Below are 19,738 nucleotides of genomic sequence, written 5' to 3'. Positions count from 1 at the left end.
TAGATTTTGTTTTCGTTCAGAAAAGAAATTTGTGTCTGTGATTGAGAGTTTATTTCTTTCCAATTCCAGGAGTAGCAAATCAAAATCGTGTGATGGCTTGGATAAGTTTGATTAGAGACTTAATCCCTCTAGAGTCACATTTATGAGAAGATCAACATATTGTGGTATTGCTGGACATAGCAAGAGTGTATGACTGTGATAACAATTTAAAATAATATTCCATGTTTTGTTATAAATAAATAATTATGTAAATAATAATCTACCAAGGTTTGTAACACAATTGATTATGCATTCGAACTTTGCAATATTTGTTAGTCCTTGCACATTGTTATTCCATCAGTGTAAAATAACCTTCTTACTACATTTATTCAAGCTTCTGTAATTTTACCAGACCCAGTTGAAGATTTATCATCTTCCTTATAACTGGAATTTGAATAATCTAAAAATATACATGTGCAGCCTGCGAGGTACATTGCTTTAAATTATTTAATAATTAATGAATGAATGTATAAAATTAGTAAGTTACCAAAAAAGTGAATAATTTGTGTCCCCTTGGTTTGTATTAATTTTTAGCATGTTTTGAAACATAATATTTGAGTTGTAAATAAATCATTACATCGAATTCCTCACTTGCTTCTTTTCCCCAAGACGCTAGATGAGTTCTGGTGGGTCGGTCGATGGGTTGCCTACTAATCAGGCCCTATGCTAAAACTATCAGTTTTTCGCCAGAAAGAGGCTGTTTAGGGCCCAAATGGCCCTCGAAACAGTGTCAGAAGTCATGAGGGAGTGCCCCAGCACAACGTACTAGAATTTGGTCAAATTTCATGGTTTGGCCCAAACTGTGAAAAAACCTAGATGTATAGGTGAAAATGGTCGACCACCTCCGATTTGTCTGAAATTGATATGGGTCGTTGCTAAGGGTATTATAAATAGATACCTGGTGCTCATTGGTCTTTAAAGCCATCTATTTGAAAATGAATTTTCTCGTGACGCTAGTTGAGCTCTTGCGCTGTGTGGTGCTGTTGTTTTATTTGTGAGGGGTAGAGACAGGGAACAATAAATCTCGGTTCGCCCTTGTATTTCACACTGAATACCTTTATTACAGGAAGTGAATGCTTTGCCCCATCTTGAGCATTACAGACATATTAGGCGCCACTTTGAGAGTAAGCCATGCCCCCACAGAATCCACTCATGTGTGCTCATAATTTTTATCAACTTTGCTGAAACGGGTTGGTCCTATTGGCTAAGATTCAATTTGTTGACATGGCATAAGAGGGAGGAATTAATGGTATTTTTTGTTGTTTAATTCATATCTTGAAAAAATTACCAGCAGGTAGGAAAGTTACAGACAGAATCAGAAATATTTCAGCAAAGTAAATATTAAAACAATCAACACATGTAGAAGTTCTGTTGGAATAAGTAAATCCACAAGATGTTTTTCATTCTGTCTTCTTTAAATTTTGTAGCTACATATCCAAACTATGAGAAGTTAAAATTTGCTTCATGCATTGAGTTAAATTGATGTCTGTTCTTAGCATTCACAATTCAAAAACACATAACAAAAATTAATGAAAATATGAACAGAAAACAAAAGACTTGTTTAACGTAGAGATGAGACCATTTTAACCGAACTACCCAAAGTCCAGCATGGACAATGGGAACTTAAATAAAATCACAAAATACAAAAAAAGTATGAGAAGCCTGAATGATGCAGGTAAACAATTTAGTAACATTAATTGACGCCTAGTAATGTTTTGCTGTTGACTTATCAGTTTTCAAAAACATTTTCTACCATCTATTTAGTAAGTTGGGAACTGATAACACAAGTGTTGGTTGGCACTGATTCATAGGAGCGTCAATTGTGAATGACAAAGAATATTAAATAATAATTGAGACTTTCATTTGAGCAAGACTCACTCATTTGAAATTGGGATCATCTACGCAATCTGGGTGCACAACATTTACACAGTGCTGGTAGATTTAAAAAGAAGAATATTACGACAACCATGCTGCACATTTAGACAAACACATCAGGCAGCAAATAATTAGAAATTTGTAAAATTTTAGTTTACCTCAGCATTTTGGTAAGATATGAGATGGATAAAATTAACACACATATAGGCTGCTAACTTAGAATGACATGGCATTTTCAGAAAGGTTGGCTCCTTCTCCTTAAAATACAGTCTATTTTTTGTGGGAAAAATTATAAGGGTTGCTACCACCGGTCTATCATCAGACACGCACTCAGGTTTGTTCTGACAATGATGAAGAAACTTTCATCTTTGTGCAGTGTTCCAAAAAGAAATTTGGAGGAGTACCCCTATTTCTCAATGGAATACACTGAGTGCAAAGAGTCGTCTTCAGGGGCCCAGTTTCTGAAGCGACTACTGTCTGGCGAAAGAGCGAAGGATGAGTCTCATCCTGAGCTTTGCCTCATCACATGGAAGAAAAGAAAGCACACTAAATAATTTTGATTTGGCGGACACACAACTCTCTGTTGCCACATACCTATGCTTCTAATGTGGAACATTTTTCATCAATGAAAATCAATGTCAAAATTTGGGATTAAATCTTCATTTAAATTGAGTTTCAAAACTGTTGAACCCTCTCAAGGATTTTTTTTCTATAATGATGATTTTCACTTTACAGCACGATGTTAGCACCAAAGATTAGCAGCAGGCTTAAGCCTACATAGAATTAATCACTTCAAGGTAAACATAAAAAAGTTATGTACACTTCCTACTTATAACAATTTGATTTGATATGACGAATTTCCTCTATGCAGTGCTAAAGAGGCTGGTTATCACAAAAGATGAGTTCACTGATGAACTCTGACTGAACGGAGCAAAACTCTGCCAAAAATAAATGTAGCGACCAAATGCGCCTCAATAATGACAACAATATAACAACAACAAGAACAGTAGGTATTTACAAATACAAATTCAGGATTCAGGAGAGGCCGCAGCTTTTCACTAAGCTGAATTTTGTCCTAAAGCAGTCCAAAGAGTTTAGAATCTTGCAATTGTACTACAAATGTGCTTCTTTAAAACAAGCTCAAGATACAGAGTGCATTTTTAAATTCTAAAATTTCTACTCCACCCATCCCTTATTATTAATACAACAGCAACCGGAGATTCAGCAATTTAAATAACTATTATTTCCTATATTACATAAATACATGGCAACAATGTCATCAAATGAAACATACCTTAGAGATTGGTCGATTCAAAACCAGTTAATATGTATCAAACATTACAGAGTATTTATACAGATAAATAGTACACAATATATCATACAGAAGTTAATTTACACAATATATAGTGAATTTAAAAGTGGAAGCACTTGTGTTGAGTTATTATCCTACAATAGTGTGCAAGTAGTCTCAGTATCATCCTTAAAATTAATTTGTACAAAGCAGTGCGTTTTGTCCTTCAATTCCTAACAAACAACTTAAGTGGGCATGCTTTTTTTCCGTCATAATTCACATAATTAACTATACAACTATACTCACCACCAACACACCCACAACTATTTGGTGGAAAATATGTTTGACATCCGTACAAAAATAAGAATGGGAGAGATTTTGTCTGGCGAATCACTTACGGACACCGTTGAATAACTTAAGAGAACCCAGTGACAACTGATAACGCATTTTTCCTTTGATTTCACAATGGCAAGAGATAAGAATTAAAATTAAAAAAAAAAAAAAACTTAAAAAAATAACAGGATGTTTTGTTGATATGCGCACAGACTGTGCTAGAAAGACGGTAGACATTTGTGACAAATTGAAAATTTTTGCCTCCATTTCAAGAAATTTCAAAGCGGCTCTTTCAAATATGTCAGAAAAGATTGTGGGAGAGACCACCCATTGTCGCTTGAAATTGCTTGAGTGAGCATGATGTGACATCAAGCTGGAGATGCCGGTCTTCCTCACAACAGAGCAGCAGCTTCGTGGCCTTCGGCCACATTGGTGCTGGTCGAGCCCGTTGGACCAGGAGACTGTGAAACGACTAAATCCACCTGCTGTCCGACTGGTGTGCAGGCTGGAACCACAGGGCATTCAATAAAGTACTCTGCTGCAAGCCAATCGAACACAGTCAAGTCGGAACAACCCACAGTGGGCCATAAGACCGGTGGAGGCGGCCAAAACTCTAGACGCGTTTTGAGCTCCAGAGTCGCTGAACAAGACTCGAACCGAACGTGTGACCCCACCAATGGATTCCTCGTTCGGAGAGCAATCCATTGGTGGGGTCACACGTTCGGTTCGAGTCCCATTTAGAGACTCTGGAGCTCAAAACGCGTCGAGAGTTTTGTCCGCCTCCCCCGGTCTTCTGGCCCACTGTGCAACCCTCACCTTGGTAGTGGCCGGAGCCGGGCCGGCCGACCAGCGCGCCCGCCTTGCTGTTGTGGTCGTTGTGGTCCGCGATGGCCGTGGTGGCGGTGGGCATGCCGCTGGACGAGGGGCGGCCGCCCGAGCGCCGCCGGTACGTCGTGCTCATGGTGAGGCGCCGGACGTTCTTCTCGGGGTGGAACAGGATGATGTACACCTTGGGCGCGAACAGGCAGCCCAGCGACACCCAGGCGGACAGCGAGATGGACACACACAGCGTCAGCGCCTGGACCTGCGAGCGACAGCGCGTTCAAAAACAGTGAACATGGAGCCAGGCCACAATCATTCGAACCTAAACCCGTACCTCCTGAGCGTGGCGCGTGGTGAAGTAGATGGGCAGGAAGGCCAGCCAGATGACGCAAGTGGTGTACATGGTGAACACGATGAACTTGCTCTCGTTGAAGTTCTCCGGGATCTTGCGCGTCTTAAAGGCGTACACCGTGCACGTGCAGATGAGCAGGATGTTGTAGAGCTGGGACAGCAGGAAGGACTCGTCGTGGATGCGGCACTTGAGCCACACCTGCCGCCGGTCCGGGTAGTCGAACCGCGTCCCCGGCGGCTCCACCACCAGCCACGCGAACGTGCCCAGCGTCTGCACCAGGATCAGGGCCACCGTGATGAGCACCTGCAGCAGCAAGCGGAACCACACGAATGTCAGAAAAGCGAAAACCCCTGCCGCGCGGAACCGCGCGGAGTATGTCCGAGGCGGCGTGAAGGGTCCGTGGCCACGGGGTATCTGCGGCGGTCAGCGCGGATACTCCTCGCTCGTCCCCTGCGCCCAGAAGGCGACCAAAACTCTGAACGCGTTTTGAGCTCCAGAGTCGCTAATAGGGACTCGAATCGAACGTGTGACCCCACCAAATGGATTGCTCTCCGAACGAGGAATCCATTGGTGGCGTCACACGTTCAGTTCGCGCCCCATTTAGCGACTCTGGAGCTCAACACGCGTCCGGGATTTCGACCGGCTCCGGCTGTGGCTGCGGCAACAACCTGAGACTTGGGGCTAATGAACTTGGGCCTGCGCGCGGACTTGGAGGCCGAGTCGAAGATGCGCGAGATGCGGTTCGTCTTGGTGAGCAGCGCGGAGTAGGTGATGCAGAAGCCCATGCCGACGGAGAAGCGCTGCATGGTGCACGTGGTGAGCGAGGGCTTCTGCAGCAGGACGAACGTGTTGGCGAAGCAGAGGGTGATGCCCATCAGCAGCGCGTAGCTCAGCTCGCGGCCCGTCGCGCGGACCTGCAACAACCCGCACACAAATGACCACTCCCAGTCGACAAACAGGACTCGAACCGAACGTGTGACCCCACCGATGGATTCCTCTTCCGGAGGGCAATCCATTGGTGGGGTCACACATGAGATTAGGGCACCTAACCTAACCTAACCTAACCTAACCTTACCTAACCTAACCTAACCCAACCCAACCCAACCTAACCCAACCTAACCTAACCTAACCTAACCTGACCTAACCTAACCTGACCTAACCTGACCTAACCTAACCTAACCTAACCTAACCTAACCTAACCAAACACGACCCAACCTAAGCAAAATTTTTTCCGTCCGATGGGGCCAGAATGGCCTTAGCAGGGCTAGGTTAGGCTAGGTTAGTGCAACCCAGGCTTGGGAAGCCTGTCCGGAAGAAATAAATTTCGCCTTAACCTAACCTAACCTAACCTAACCCAACCTAACACGACCTAACCTAAGCAAAATTTTTTCCGTCCGATGGGGCCAGAATGGCCTTAGAAGGGCTAGGTTAGGCTAGGTTAGTGCAACCCAGGCTTGGGAAGCCTGTCCGGAAGAAATAAATTTCGCCTTAACCTAACCTAACCTAACCCAACCTAACACGACCCAACCTAAGCAAAATTTTTTCCGTCCGATGGGGCCAGAATGGCCTTAGCAGGGCTAGGTTAGGCTAGGTTAGTGCAACCCAGGCTTGGGAAGCCTGTCCGGAAGAAATAAATTTCGCCTTAACCTAACCTAACCTAACCCAACCTAACACGACCCAACCTAAGCAAAAATTTTTCCGTCCGATGGGGCCAGAATGGCCTTAGCAGGGCTAGGTTAGGCTAGGTTAGTGCAACCCAGGCTTGGGAAGCCTGTCCGGAAAGAATAAATTTCGCCTTATCCTAACCTAACCTAACCTAACCCAACCTAACACGACCCAACCTAAGCAAAATTTTTTCCGTCCGATGGGGCCAGAATGGCCTTAGCAGGGCTAGGTTAGGCTAGGTTAGTGCAACCCAGGCTTGGGAAGCCTGTCCGAAAGAAATAAATTTCGCCTTAACCTAACCTAACCTAACCCAACCTAACACGACCCAACCTAAGCAAAATTTTTTCCGTCCGATGGGGCCAGAATGGCCTTAGCAGGGCTAGGTTAGGCTAGGTTAGTGCAACCCAGGCTTGGGAAGCCTGTCCGGAAGAAATAAATTTCGCCTTAACCTAACCTAACCTAACCTAACCCAACCTAACACGACCCAACCTAAGCAAAATTTTTTCCGTCCGATGGGGCCAGAATGGCCTTAGCAGGGCTAGGTTAGGCTAGGTTAGTGCAACCCAGGCTTGGGAAGCCTGTCCGGAAGAAATAAATTTCGCCTTAACCTAACCTAACCTAACCTAACCCAACCTAACACGACCCAACCTAAGCAAAATTTTTTCCGTCCGATGGGGCCAGAATGGCCTTAGCAGGGCTAGGTTAGGCTAGGTTAGTGCAACCCAGGCTTGGGAAGCCTGTCCGGAAGAAATAAATTTCGCCTTAACCTAACCTAACCTAACCCAACCTAACACGACCCAACCTAAGCAAAATTTTTTCCGTCCGATGGGGCCAGAATGGCCTTAGCAGGGCTAGGTTAGGCTAGGTTAGTGCAACCCAGGCTTGGGAAGCCTGTCCGGAAGAAATAAATTTCGCCTTAACCTAACCTAACCTAACCTAACCCAACCTAACACGACCCAACCTAAGCAAAATTTTTTCCGTCCGATGGGGCCAGAATGGCCTTAGCAGGGCTAGGTTAGGCTAGGTTAGTGCAACCCAAGCTTGGGAAGCCTGTCCGGAAGAAATAAATTTCGCCTTAACCTAACCTAACCTAACCCAACCTAACACGACCCAACCTAAGCAAAATTTTTTCCGTCCGATGGGGCCAGAATGGCCTTAGCAGGGCTAGGTTAGGCTAGGTTAGTGCAACCCAGGCTTGGGAAGCCTGTCCGGAAGAAATAAATTTCGCCTTAACCTAACCTAACCTAACCTAACCCAACCTAACACGACCCAACCTAGGCAAAATTTTTCCGTCCGATGGGGCCAGAATGGCCTTAGCAGGGCTAGGTTAGGCTAGGTTAGTGCAACCCAGACTTGGGAAGCCTGTCCGGAAGAAATAAATTTCGCCTTAACCTAACCTAACCTAACCCAACCTAACACGACCCAACCTAAGCAAAATTTTTTCCGTCCGATGGGGCCAGAATGGCCTTAGCAGGGCTAGGTTAGGCTAGGTTAGTGCAACCCAGGCTTGGGAAGCCTGTCCGGAAGAAATAAATTTCGCCTTAACCTAACCTAACCTAACCTAACCCAACCTAACACGACCCAACCTAGGCAAAATTTTTTCCGTCCGATAGGGCCAGAATGGCCTTAGCAGGGCTAGGTTAGGCTAGGTTAGTGCAACCCAGACTTGGGAAGCCTGTCCGGAAGAAATAAATTTCGCCTTAACCTAACCTAACCTAACCCAACCTAACACGACCCAACCTAAGCAAAATTTTTTCCGTCCGATGGGGCCAGAATGGCCTTAGCAGGGCTAGGTTAGGCTAGGTTAGTGCAACCCAGGCTTGGGAAGCCTGTCCGGAAGAAATAAATTTCGCCTTAACCTAACCTAACCTAACCCAACCTAACACGACCCAACCTAGGCAAAATTTTTCCGTCCGATGGGGCCAGAATGGCCTTAGCAGGGCTAGGTTAGGCTAGGTTAGTGCAACCCAGGCTTGGGAAGCCTGTCCGGAAGAAATAAATTTCGCCTTAACCTAACCTAACCTAACCTAACCCAACCTAACACGACCCAACCTAAGCAAATTTTTTCCGTCCGATGGGGCCAGAATGGCCTTAGCAGGGCTAGGTTAGGCTAGGTTAGTGCAACCCAGGCTTGGGAAGCCTGTCCGGAAGAAATAAATTTCGCCTTAACCTAACCTAACCTAACCTAACCCAACCTAACACGACCCAACCTAAGCAAAATTTTTTCCGTCCGATGGGGCCAGAATGGCCTTAGCAGGGCTAGGTTAGGCTAGGTTAGTGCAACCCAGGCTTGGGAAGCCTGTCCGGAAGAAATAAATTCCGCCTTAACCTAACCTAACCTAACCTAACCCAACCTAACACGACCCAACCTAAGCAAAATTTTTTCCGTCCGATGGGGCCAGAATGGCCTTAGCAGGGCTAGGTTAGGCTAGGTTAGTGCAACCCAAGCTTGGGAAGCCTGTCCGGAAGAAATAAATTTCGCCTTAACCTAACCTAACCTAACCCAACCTAACACGACCCAACCTAAGCAAAATTTTTTCCGTCCGATGGGGCCAGAATGGCCTTAGCAGGGCTAGGTTAGGCTAGGTTAGTGCAACCCAGGCTTGGGAAGCCTGTCCGGAAGAAATAAATTTCGCCTTAACCTAACCTAACCTAACCCAACCTAACACGACCCAACCTAGGCAAAATTTTTTCCGTCCGATGGGGCCAGAATGGCCTTAGCAGGGCTAGGTTAGGCTAGGTTAGTGCAACCCAGGCTTGGGAAGCCTGTCCGGAAGAAATAAATTTCGCCTTAACCTAACCTAACCTAACCTAACCCAACCTAACACGACCCAACCTAGGCAAAATTTTTTCCGTCCGATAGGGCCAGAATGGCCTTAGCAGGGCTAGGTTAGGCTAGGTTAGTGCAACCCAGACTTGGGAAGCCTGTCCGGAAGAAATAAATTTCGCCTTAACCTAACCTAACCTAACCCAACCTAACACGACCAACCTAAGCAAAATTTTTCCGTCCGATGGGGCCAGAATGGCCTTAGCAGGGCTAGGTTAGGCTAGGTTAGTGCAACCCAGGCTTGGGAAGCCTGTCCGGAAGAAATATATTTCGCCTTAACCTAACCTAACCTAACCCAACCTAACACGACCCAATCTAAGCAAAATTTTTTCCGTCCGATGGGGCCAGAATGGCCTTAGCAGGGCTAGGTTAGGCTAGGTTAGTGCAACCCAAGCTTGGGAAGTCTGTCCGGCGAAATGAATTTCGCCTTACCCAACCTAACCTAACCTACCCAACGTAACCTAACCTAACCTAACCTAACCTAGCCTTACCTTACCTAACCTAACCTAACCTAACCTAACCTTACCTAACCCAACCTAACCTAACATAAATTAAGCAACCTAACATAATCTAACCTAACCTAATTCATCCCAACCTAACCTTACCTAACCCAACTTAACCTAACCCAACCTAACCTAACCTTACAGCCCTTATCTCATGGGTCACACGTTCGGTTCGAATCCCATTGGACTGGGCACATTGAGAACGTAGTCATGCATGCGAACTTTCTCGTAACACAAAAATCCCACAAAACCTAACCTAACCTAACCCAACCTAACACGACCCAACCTAGGCAAATTTTTTCCGTCCGATAGGGCCAGAATGGCCTTAGCAGGGCTAGGTTAGGCTAGGTTAGTGCAACCCAGACTTGGGAAGCCTGTCCGGAAGAAATAAATTTCGCCTTAACCTAACCTAACCTAACCCAACCTAACACGACCCAACCTAAGCAAAATTTTTTCCGTCCGATGGGGCCAGAATGGCCTTAGCAGGGCTAGGTTAGGCTAGGTTAGTGCAACCCAGGCTTGGGAAGCCTGTCCGGAAGAAATAAATTCGCCTTAACCTAACCTAACCTAACCCAACCTAACACGACCCAACCTAGGCAAAATTTTCTCCGTCCGATGGGGCCAGAATGGCCTTAGCAGGGCTAGGTTAGGCTAGGTTAGTGCAACCCAGGCTTGGGAAGCCTGTCCGGAAGAAATAAATTTCGCCTTAACCTAACCTAACCTAACCTAACCCAACCTAACACGACCCAACCTAAGCAAATTTTTTTCCGTCCGATGGGGCCAGAATGGCCTTAGCAGGGCTAGGTTAGGCTAGGTTAGTGCAACCCAGGCTTGGGAAGCCTGTCCGGAAGAAATAAATTTCGCCTTAACCTAACCTAACCTAACCCAACCTAACACGACCCAACCTAAGCAAAATTTTTTCCGTCCGATGGGGCCAGAATGGCCTTAGCAGGGCTAGGTTAGGCTAGGTTAGTGCAACCCAGGCTTGGGAAGCCTGTCCGGAAGAAATAAATTCCGCCTTAACCTAACCTAACCTAACCTAACCCAACCTAACACGACCCAACCTAAGCAAAATTTTTTCCGTCCGATGGGGCCAGAATGGCCTTAGCAGGGCTAGGTTAGGCTAGGTTAGTGCAACCCAAGCTTGGGAAGCCTGTCCGGAAGAAATAAATTTCGCCTTAACCTAACCTAACCTAACCCAACCTAACACGACCCAACCTAAGCAAAATTTTTTCCGTCCGATGGGGCCAGAATGGCCTTAGCAGGGCTAGGTTAGGCTAGGTTAGTGCAACCCAGGCTTGGGAAGCCTGTCCGGAAGAAATAAATTTCGCCTTAACCTAACCTAACCTAACCCAACCTAACACGACCCAACCTAGGCAAAATTTTTTCCGTCCGATGGGGCCAGAATGGCCTTAGCAGGGCTAGGTTAGGCTAGGTTAGTGCAACCCAGGCTTGGGAAGCCTGTCCGGAAGAAATAAATTTCGCCTTAACCTAACCTAACCTAACCTAACCCAACCTAACACGACCCAACCTAGGCAAAATTTTTTCCGTCCGATAGGGCCAGAATGGCCTTAGCAGGGCTAGGTTAGGCTAGGTTAGTGCAACCCAGACTTGGGAAGCCTGTCCGGAAGAAATAAATTTCGCCTTAACCTAACCTAACCTAACCCAACCTAACACGACCCAACCTAAGCAAAATTTTTTCCGTCCGATGGGGCCAGAATGGCCTTAGCAGGGCTAGGTTAGGCTAGGTTAGTGCAACCCAGGCTTGGGAAGCCTGTCCGGAAGAAATATATTTCGCCTTAACCTAACCTAACCTAACCCAACCTAACACGACCCAATCTAAGCAAAATTTTTTCCGTCCGATGGGGCCAGAATGGCCTTAGCAGGGCTAGGTTAGGCTAGGTTAGTGCAACCCAAGCTTGGGAAGTCTGTCCGGGCGAAATGAATTTCGCCTTAACCCAACCTAACCTAACCTACCCCAACGTAACCTAACCTAACCTAACCTAACCTAGCCTTACCTTACCTAACCTAACCTAACCTAACCTAACCTTACCTAACCCAACCTAACCTAACATAAATTAAGCCAACCTAACATAATCTAACCTAACCTAATTCATCCCAACCTAACCTTACCTAACCCAACTTAACCTAACCCAACCTAACCTAACCTTACAGCCCTTATCTCATGGGTCACACGTTCGGTTCGAATCCCATTGGACTGGGCACATTGAGAACGTAGTCATGCATGCGAACTTTCTCGTAACACAAAAATCCCACAAAAACCTAACCTAACCTAACCCAACCTAACACGACCCAACCTAGGCAAAATTTTTTCCGTCCGATAGGGCCAGAATGGCCTTAGCAGGGCTAGGTTAGGCTAGGTTAGTGCAACCCAGACTTGGGAAGCCTGTCCGGAAGAAATAAATTTCGCCTTAACCTAACCTAACCTAACCCAACCTAACACGACCCAACCTAAGCAAAATTTTTTCCGTCCGATGGGGCCAGAATGGCCTTAGCAGGGCTAGGTTAGGCTAGGTTAGTGCAACCCAGGCTTGGGAAGCCTGTCCGGAAGAAATAAATTTCGCCTTAACCTAACCTAACCTAACCCAACCTAACACGACCCAACCTAGGCAAAATTTTCTCCGTCCGATGGGGCCAGAATGGCCTTAGCAGGGCTAGGTTAGGCTAGGTTAGTGCAACCCAGGCTTGGGAAGCCTGTCCGGAAGAAATAAATTTCGCCTTAACCTAACCTAACCTAACCTAACCCAACCTAACACGACCCAACCTAAGCAAATTTTTTTCCGTCCGATGGGGCCAGAATGGCCTTAGCAGGGCTAGGTTAGGCTAGGTTAGTGCAACCCAGGCTTGGGAAGCCTGTCCGGAAGAAATAAATTTCGCCTTAACCTAACCTAACCTAACCCAACCTAACACGACCCAACCTAAGCAAAATTTTTTCCGTCCGATGGGGCCAGAATGGCCTTAGCAGGGCTAGGTTAGGCTAGGTTAGTGCAACCCAGGCTTGGGAAGCCTGTCCGGAAGAAATAAATTCCGCCTTAACCTAACCTAACCTAACCTAACCCAACCTAACACGACCCAACCTAAGCAAAATTTTTTCCGTCCGATGGGGCCAGAATGGCCTTAGCAGGGCTAGGTTAGGCTAGGTTAGTGCAACCCAAGCTTGGGAAGCCTGTCCGGAAGAAATAAATTTCGCCTTAACCTAACCTAACCTAACCCAACCTAACACGACCCAACCTAAGCAAAATTTTTTCCGTCCGATGGGGCCAGAATGGCCTTAGCAGGGCTAGGTTAGGCTAGGTTAGTGCAACCCAGGCTTGGGAAGCCTGTCCGGAAGAAATAAATTTCGCCTTAACCTAACCTAACCTAACCTAACCCAACCTAACACGACCCAACCTAGGCAAAATTTTTTCCGTCCGATGGGGCCAGAATGGCCTTAGCAGGGCTAGGTTAGGCTAGGTTAGTGCAACCCAGGCTTGGGAAGCCTGTCCGGAAGAAATAAATTTCGCCTTAACCTAACCTAACCTAACCTAACCCAACCTAACACGACCCAACCTAGGCAAAATTTTTTCCGTCCGATAGGGCCAGAATGGCCTTAGCAGGGCTAGGTTAGGCTAGGTTAGTGCAACCCAGACTTGGGAAGCCTGTCCGGAAGAAATAAATTTCGCCTTAACCTAACCTAACCTAACCCAACCTAACACGACCCAACCTAAGCAAAATTTTTTCCGTCCGATGGGGCCAGAATGGCCTTAGCAGGGCTAGGTTAGGCTAGGTTAGTGCAACCCAGGCTTGGGAAGCCTGTCCGGAAGAAATATATTTCGCCTTAACCTAACCTAACCTAACCCAACCTAACACGACCCAATCTAAGCAAAATTTTTTCCGTCCGATGGGGCCAGAATGGCCTTAGCAGGGCTAGGTTAGGCTAGGTTAGTGCAACCCAAGCTTGGGAAGTCTGTCCGGGCGAAATGAATTTCGCCTTAACCCAACCTAACCTAACCTACCCCAACGTAACCTAACCTAACCTAACCTAACCTAGCCTTACCTTACCTAACCTAACCTAACCTAACCTTACCTAACCCAACCTAACCTAACATAAATTAAGCCAACCTAACATAATCTAACCTAACCTAATTCATCCCAACCTAACCTTACCTAACCCAACTTAACCTAACCCAACCTAACCTAACCTTACAGCCCTTATCTCATGGGTCACACGTTCGGTTCGAATCCCATTGGACTGGGCACATTGAGAACGTAGTCATGCATGCGAACTTTCTCGTAACACAAAAATCCCTCGGTTTGTTTTTGACGCGATGGGAAATAAAAGCGACAGAAATGCGATCGGCAGGCGGTGATGACGGATTTGTGGGGCGTTGCCGGGCAGGGCGGCAGGGCGGCAGGGCGGGGGGGAAGGCCATATAAGCGGCCATGGGCTGCTGCGCCGCTGTCGCCGCTGTCGCTGTCACCGCGACCGTGCCGCGACGCAGGGCGGTGGGGCCGGACAGCAGACTGTCGTCGCTCTGTCTCTCTCGCACCTGCACGGGGCGCCCCGCGAGTGCGAGAGAGACAGAGGACAGGGCGACACGCGGCAGCGGCGTCGTAAAGGGGCCGTCATCGCTTTACGGCGACGCTCTTCTTGTCGGACGTCCACACCGCGATTCCTTGCCTCACGTTGCACAGTGGGCGAGAGGACCGGTGGAGGCTGCCGATGCCGAAACCCCGGACGCGTTTTGAGCTCCAGAGTCGCTAAATGGGACTCGAATCGAGCGTGTGACCCCACCAATGGATTGCCCTCCGCACGAGGAATCCATTGCGATACCCCCCTGCAACAAGCAACTATCTACGCCCACTGTCTCGATAACCGACTATCTACGCGCGCTCTCCCGACAACCGGCTATCTACACGAACTGTCTGGATAACCGTCTATCTGCTTTCTCCACCTCGCGAGATTGAATGCTTTTATTTATCCAACCAATTAAGTTGCCCTCGCAAAACCTTTATCAAAACTTGTCAAAAGTTTGTCAAAGCAAGATTAAGTATGGTTTAAACGGGTCGCTTTAAGTGTCATGGAGAAAAATACTTCGTTGTACGACAACCCTAACCTCGCTACGATGTTGGATAGTCGGTTATCCAGACAGCCCATGTAGATAGCCGGTTGTCGGGAGAGCGCCCGTAGATAGTCGGTTATCGAGACAGTGAGCGTAGATAGCTGCTTGTTGCAGGGGAGTATCGATTGGTGGGGTCACTCGTTCGGTTCGAGATCCTTTTAGCGACTCTGGAGCTCAAAACGCGTCCAGCGTTTGTAGCCGCCTCCACCGGTCTTCTGGCCCACTGTGCCCTGCAGGCTGCGTTCGTCGAGGGGGTGCGAGGGAGACAGCACGCATGTTTGCGTTTCATAAATTGTGAGTGCTTTGGGAAAGGACACGACTTCACATATGCAGACACTTAGTGATTCGTCTCCCTGACGGACAGGAACGGAAAGGGAGGAAAAAGAGGGGGGGGGGGCAATGAAGAAAAGAAAGGGAAAGGGAGAGAAGGACAGAAGGCAAAAGGCAGCAAGAACAGGGAAAGTTGAAAGGGCGGGGTTGGTAAGTGCAGTGAAGTCCGAGAGAGCCAGCCGAGCTTTTCCGAAGACTCGTTTCGTCTCCCTCCGTCTCTCTCTCTCTCTCTCTCTGGCCCCAACTGCAGGACGCCAGATGAGTGCGAGAGAGACAGAGCAGCGGAGAGACTCTCCGGCATCAGTCCGTAGAGCTGGTGGAGCCACGTGGCGAGGAACGGTGGCCATCAGGTGTCACAACTTGAGTGCGGGCAAGGGAAGGGGTTGGGCGAGGAGGGGGTGGGGGCGGGGGCCGAGGGCTGGCGGCAGAGTCCGCTGGAAATGTCCTTCGCGACCGAAAGGAAGTGCAAAAAAGTGCTGATGGCCTCCCGAAAAGAAAAAGAAGGAATAAAAGGATGAAGGGCGCAGAATTATATCGCCCCAGAGTGCAGCTTCCCCGAAACGCACTGCAGGGAATTGGCGCCTTGGCCTGTTTAGCAGTGGCGCTCTCTCTCTCTCTCTCTCTCTCTCTCTCTCTCTCTCTCTCTCTCTCTCTCTCTCTCTCTCTCCTCACCAGCGGCGTGTCGTTGTACCGCACGAAGACGCCGACCGTGGCCAGCGTGAAGGCGATCCCCGAGGCCGAGATGATGATGGGTCCGTAGGCCACGGGCGAGAAGAAGGGGATGTACTGGACCTGCAACGGGAGCGGCGGTGTCAACCAGTGCCCCACCAACAGAAGAACGGTGGAGGCGGCCAAAACTCTGGACGCGTGCAGAGCTCCAGAGTCGCTGAGCAGGACCGGAACCGAACGTGTGACCCCACCAATGGACTCCTCGTTCGGAGAGCAATCCATTGGTGGGGTCACACGTTCGGTTCGAGTCCTGCTTAGCGACTCTGGAGCCATCTTGAATTTTGGCCGCCTCCACCGGTCCTCTGGCAAATGCACTGTGCAGCTTTCAAGGCTGTCTCGGTGTGGTCTGGCCTTTAATGGTAATGGTAATGGCAGGGCCGCCCGGCAGGTAGGCAACTCAGCGCACGGCTGCGCGGCGGGACTGCCTACCCCGCCGACTGCAGGCGCTTCGCACCTCTCTCTCTCTCTCTCTCTCTCTCTCTCTCTCTCTCTCTCTCTCCCGCACTCACGAGGTGGCCCGGCGTCGGTGCGAGAGAGACAGAGCGTTGTACTCACGTCGAGTTCGTAGCAGGACCGCTTGTCCGGGTAGGGCCAGAAGCCCTTGCCGCAGTCGGCGCACGTGGACTCGTTGTAGACGAACTCGTACTCCTCACACGTGTCGCAGATCCAGCAGCAGACGTCGCCCTGCAACACAAAAGTGACGTCACATTTTCAAGTGTTTTTATTTTCCGGTCTTATTGTTTACAACTTTTTTTGTTGTTGTAAAAACCGCGGTTTTGCCCACCGCAATCTCTAACACCAAGAGCTCCAACTGCCGTGTGGTTCAGGGGTCTCTCTCTCTCTCTCTCTCTCTCTCTCTCTCTCTCTCTCTCTCTCTCTCTCTCTCTCTCTCTCTCTCTCACCGCGAGTGCGAAGGAGACAGAGCGAGGCCCGCGGCAAACCAATTAAGCGAGTCTTAAATGCAGCCGCGTAACAAAGACAGTGCCAGCGCCTTCCAACAAAGACGGAAAACCAGAAAGGCAAAACAATAAAACCCTCATTATTATCCCAGGTGCACCGCGCCGCCCGGCCCGGCCCGGCCTTCCCTTTGACAATAACAGCCGCCCCGCCCCGCCCCGCCCCGAGTGGGAAATGACTCTTTGCGGTGTGGACAAACATCCGCGGGCAGAGAAATAGTGGAGGACTTAGAGGCGGCTAAGGGCGGCGAGAGAGAACGGGGTGACTACCGCACTGCAAAGAATTTCAAACCGACTTCGGCCGCCCATGGTCCGGTCCGGAAGGGACGCTTCGTCGGAGGCAAGTAGTGGCCGAAGAACTTTAAACTAGTTGCAAAGAAACATTCTTAAATTTAAAGGAAGAATTTGTGATGCCCATTTTAATTCAAAGATGTGTACTCGCTGCGGATAAAAAGTTTAAAAATGTTTGTACCTGAAATTTACTGATTTAATGGAGGTCGCTCTCTTGCACTCTGCAGGAGCGTTCGGTCCATTCGGTAGGGGTGCGATAAAGGTAAATTAGGGCGACGAAAATGACTCCTAGGAATCAGTCCGCCGGGGCGTCCGGCTGGCGGTTCTTTCAATCCACCCCCACGACACTGCTAAACCCGAAACCTGAAACCCACACGGTCAGACTTGGTCCTGAAAGATTCAGGACCGTAACGCGTCCCTGAGGTAGCCGGACACCCGTTTCCAGGACGGGAGTGGCGAAATTCAACCAGTTTGCCGTTTGGTCCTGGAAACGGGTGTCATTGGCGACGTTTGTCACCCGTTTCCAGGACGGTTCGGAATGTTTGGGGCTCTCGGTCCTGGAAACGAGTCTCGGCGGGCCCAAGACGCCGAAGTAAGACCAGTTGGCACCTGGTAGCTTGCACACTGAACTACATTGTACCGCTGGGCAATGATGCGCCATTCCCGCAGTGCGTTTCATGGAAAAAATCGGCAGCAAAAAGTGGCAATACGAAAGTCTCAAGGAGACCCGCCGATCAGCTTCGGTGTTCTTATGGGAACCGGGCCTTCATCCGACGCATCCCTGCCGCGCAATTCGACAGATTAGTGGAGTTCGTTTTGGGGCGGGCCCCACCCGAAGTGCGCGCGGTTTCTGTGGTACAGTGAGAGTCCAGATTCAGAGGCCTTACCTCAGAGGGGTCACATTGGGTATTTGAACCCGCGACCCCGAGTGCCGAGTCTAGTCAACTCCTCTACCCTGACCGCTCAGCCACCGAACCAGCTTGTCGGCGGCGATGTCGCAACTCCTCTTGAGCTGCCGTTCGAGAAATCTGGTCCCGAAAAAAGGGTACCTGGAGCGGTCTCGAACCCGGGACCTGCCGTTTCCCCACATCATGCTCTTAACCACTGAGCCACCGGGACGCCATGGCACCCGCCCTGCCTGCGCAGGTACCCAATCTTCTGTGGATATACCTCCCCAAGCAATTGGTCGCCAAAAAAATTGTGTATACTACCGGTCCCAAACCCCGGGGACCTCCCGCTTCCCGCGACATGCTCTTAACCACTGAGCCACCGGGACGCCATGGCACCCGCCCTGCCTGCGCAGGTACCCAATCTTCTCTGGATATACCCCCCCAAGCAATTGGTCGCCGAAAAAATTGTGTATTTTACCGGTCCCGAACCGGGACCTGCCGCTTCCCCATCATGCTCTTTACCACTGAGCTACCGGGGACCATGGTGCTCGCTCTGCCAGCGCTGGTTCTCAATCCTCTCCGGATAGACCTCCTCAAGAAGTTTGTTGCCGTTGCCAAAAAATTTTGCTCATGGCACTAGTCTCGAACCCGAGACCTGCCAGTCAGGAACGCAGCTTCAAACCACTGCGCCACCAGTTTGCTATGACGCCGCACTCCTAGCGCCGAACTTATAATTTGTCCAGCATCAAGCGAGGGGTGGCTATTCAAGTTTGGCGCTAGGTGGATTGCGTGCGTAGCAACCTGATGGCGCAGTGGTTAGAGTGCTCCGTTCCTGACTGGCAGGTCTCGGGTTCGAGACTAGTGCCATGAGCAAATTTTTCAGCAACGGCAACAAACTTCTTAAGGAGGTCTATCCGGAGGGGGTTGAGTACCAGCGCTGGCAGAGCGAGCACCATGGTCCTCCGGTAGCTCAGTGGTAAAGAGCATGATGTGGGAAGCGGCAGGTCCCGGGTTCGGGACCGGTAGTGTACACAATTTTTTCGGCGACCAATTGCTTGGGGAGGTATATCCAGAGAAGATTGGGTACCTGCGCAGGCAGGGCGGGTGCCATGGCGTCCCGGTGGCTCAGTGGTTAAGAGCATGTCGCGGGAAGCGGGAGGTCCCGGGTTCGGGACCGGTAGTATACACAATTTTTTCGGCGACCAATTGCTTGGGGAGGTATATCCACAGAAGATTGGGTACCTGCGCAGGCAGGGGGGGTGCCATGGCGTCCCGGTGGCTCAGTGGTTAAAAGCATGATGTGGGAAGCGGCAGGTCCCGGGTTCGAGACCGCTCCAGGTACCCTTTTTTCGGGACCAGATTTCTCGAACGGCAGCTCAAGAGGGGTTGCGACATCGCCGCTGACAAGCTGGTTCGGTGGCTGAGCGGTCAGGGTAGAGGATTGACTAGACTCGGCACTCGGGGTCGCGGGTTCAAATACCCAATGTGACCCCTCTGAGGTAAGGCCTCTGAATCTGGACTCTCACTGTACCACAGAAACCGCGCGCACTTCGGGTGGGCCAGCCCAATACGAACTCCACTAATCTGTCGAATTGCGCGGCAGGGATGCGTCGGATGAAGGCCCGGTTCCCATAAGAACACCGAAGCTGATCGGCGGGTCTCCTTGAGACTTTCGTATTGCCACTTTTTGCTGCCGATTTTTTCCATGAAAC

General features: G+C 49.3%; 2 protein-coding genes across 2 annotated transcripts in view; one reads left to right on the top strand and one right to left on the bottom strand.

The window, feature by feature from the left end:
* The window catches only part of LOC117645129 (mucin-19-like), a 58,953-nt gene extending 58,331 nt beyond the window's left edge, over positions 1 to 622 (top strand). Inside the window, exon 12 of the mRNA XM_034385092.1 lies at positions 70 to 622. Coding sequence (XP_034240983.1) covers positions 70 to 115 — 46 coding nt within the window. The 3' untranslated portion in view covers positions 116 to 622. The remainder of the gene's footprint in view (positions 1 to 69) is intronic.
* A 453-nt stretch (positions 623 to 1,075) lies between these two features.
* The window catches only part of LOC117644780 (metabotropic glutamate receptor-like), a 68,070-nt gene continuing 49,407 nt past the window's right edge, over positions 1,076 to 19,738 (bottom strand). Inside the window, exons 6-11 of the mRNA XM_034384398.1 lie at positions 16,445 to 16,573; positions 15,833 to 15,952; positions 5,381 to 5,626; positions 4,695 to 5,015; positions 4,355 to 4,622; positions 1,076 to 4,043 (exon numbers count right to left, since the gene is read on the bottom strand). Of these exons, the coding sequence (XP_034240289.1) occupies positions 3,931 to 4,043; positions 4,355 to 4,622; positions 4,695 to 5,015; positions 5,381 to 5,626; positions 15,833 to 15,952; positions 16,445 to 16,573 (1,197 nt within the window). The 3' untranslated portion in view covers positions 1,076 to 3,930. The remainder of the gene's footprint in view (positions 4,044 to 4,354; positions 4,623 to 4,694; positions 5,016 to 5,380; positions 5,627 to 15,832; positions 15,953 to 16,444; positions 16,574 to 19,738) is intronic.

This window comes from Thrips palmi, unplaced genomic scaffold (genome assembly GCF_012932325.1).
Source record: "Thrips palmi isolate BJ-2018 unplaced genomic scaffold, TpBJ-2018v1 HiC_scaffold_18, whole genome shotgun sequence".
Lineage (NCBI taxonomy): Eukaryota > Metazoa > Arthropoda > Insecta > Thysanoptera > Thripidae > Thrips > Thrips palmi.
This window is presented reverse-complemented; position numbering and strand designations above follow the sequence as displayed.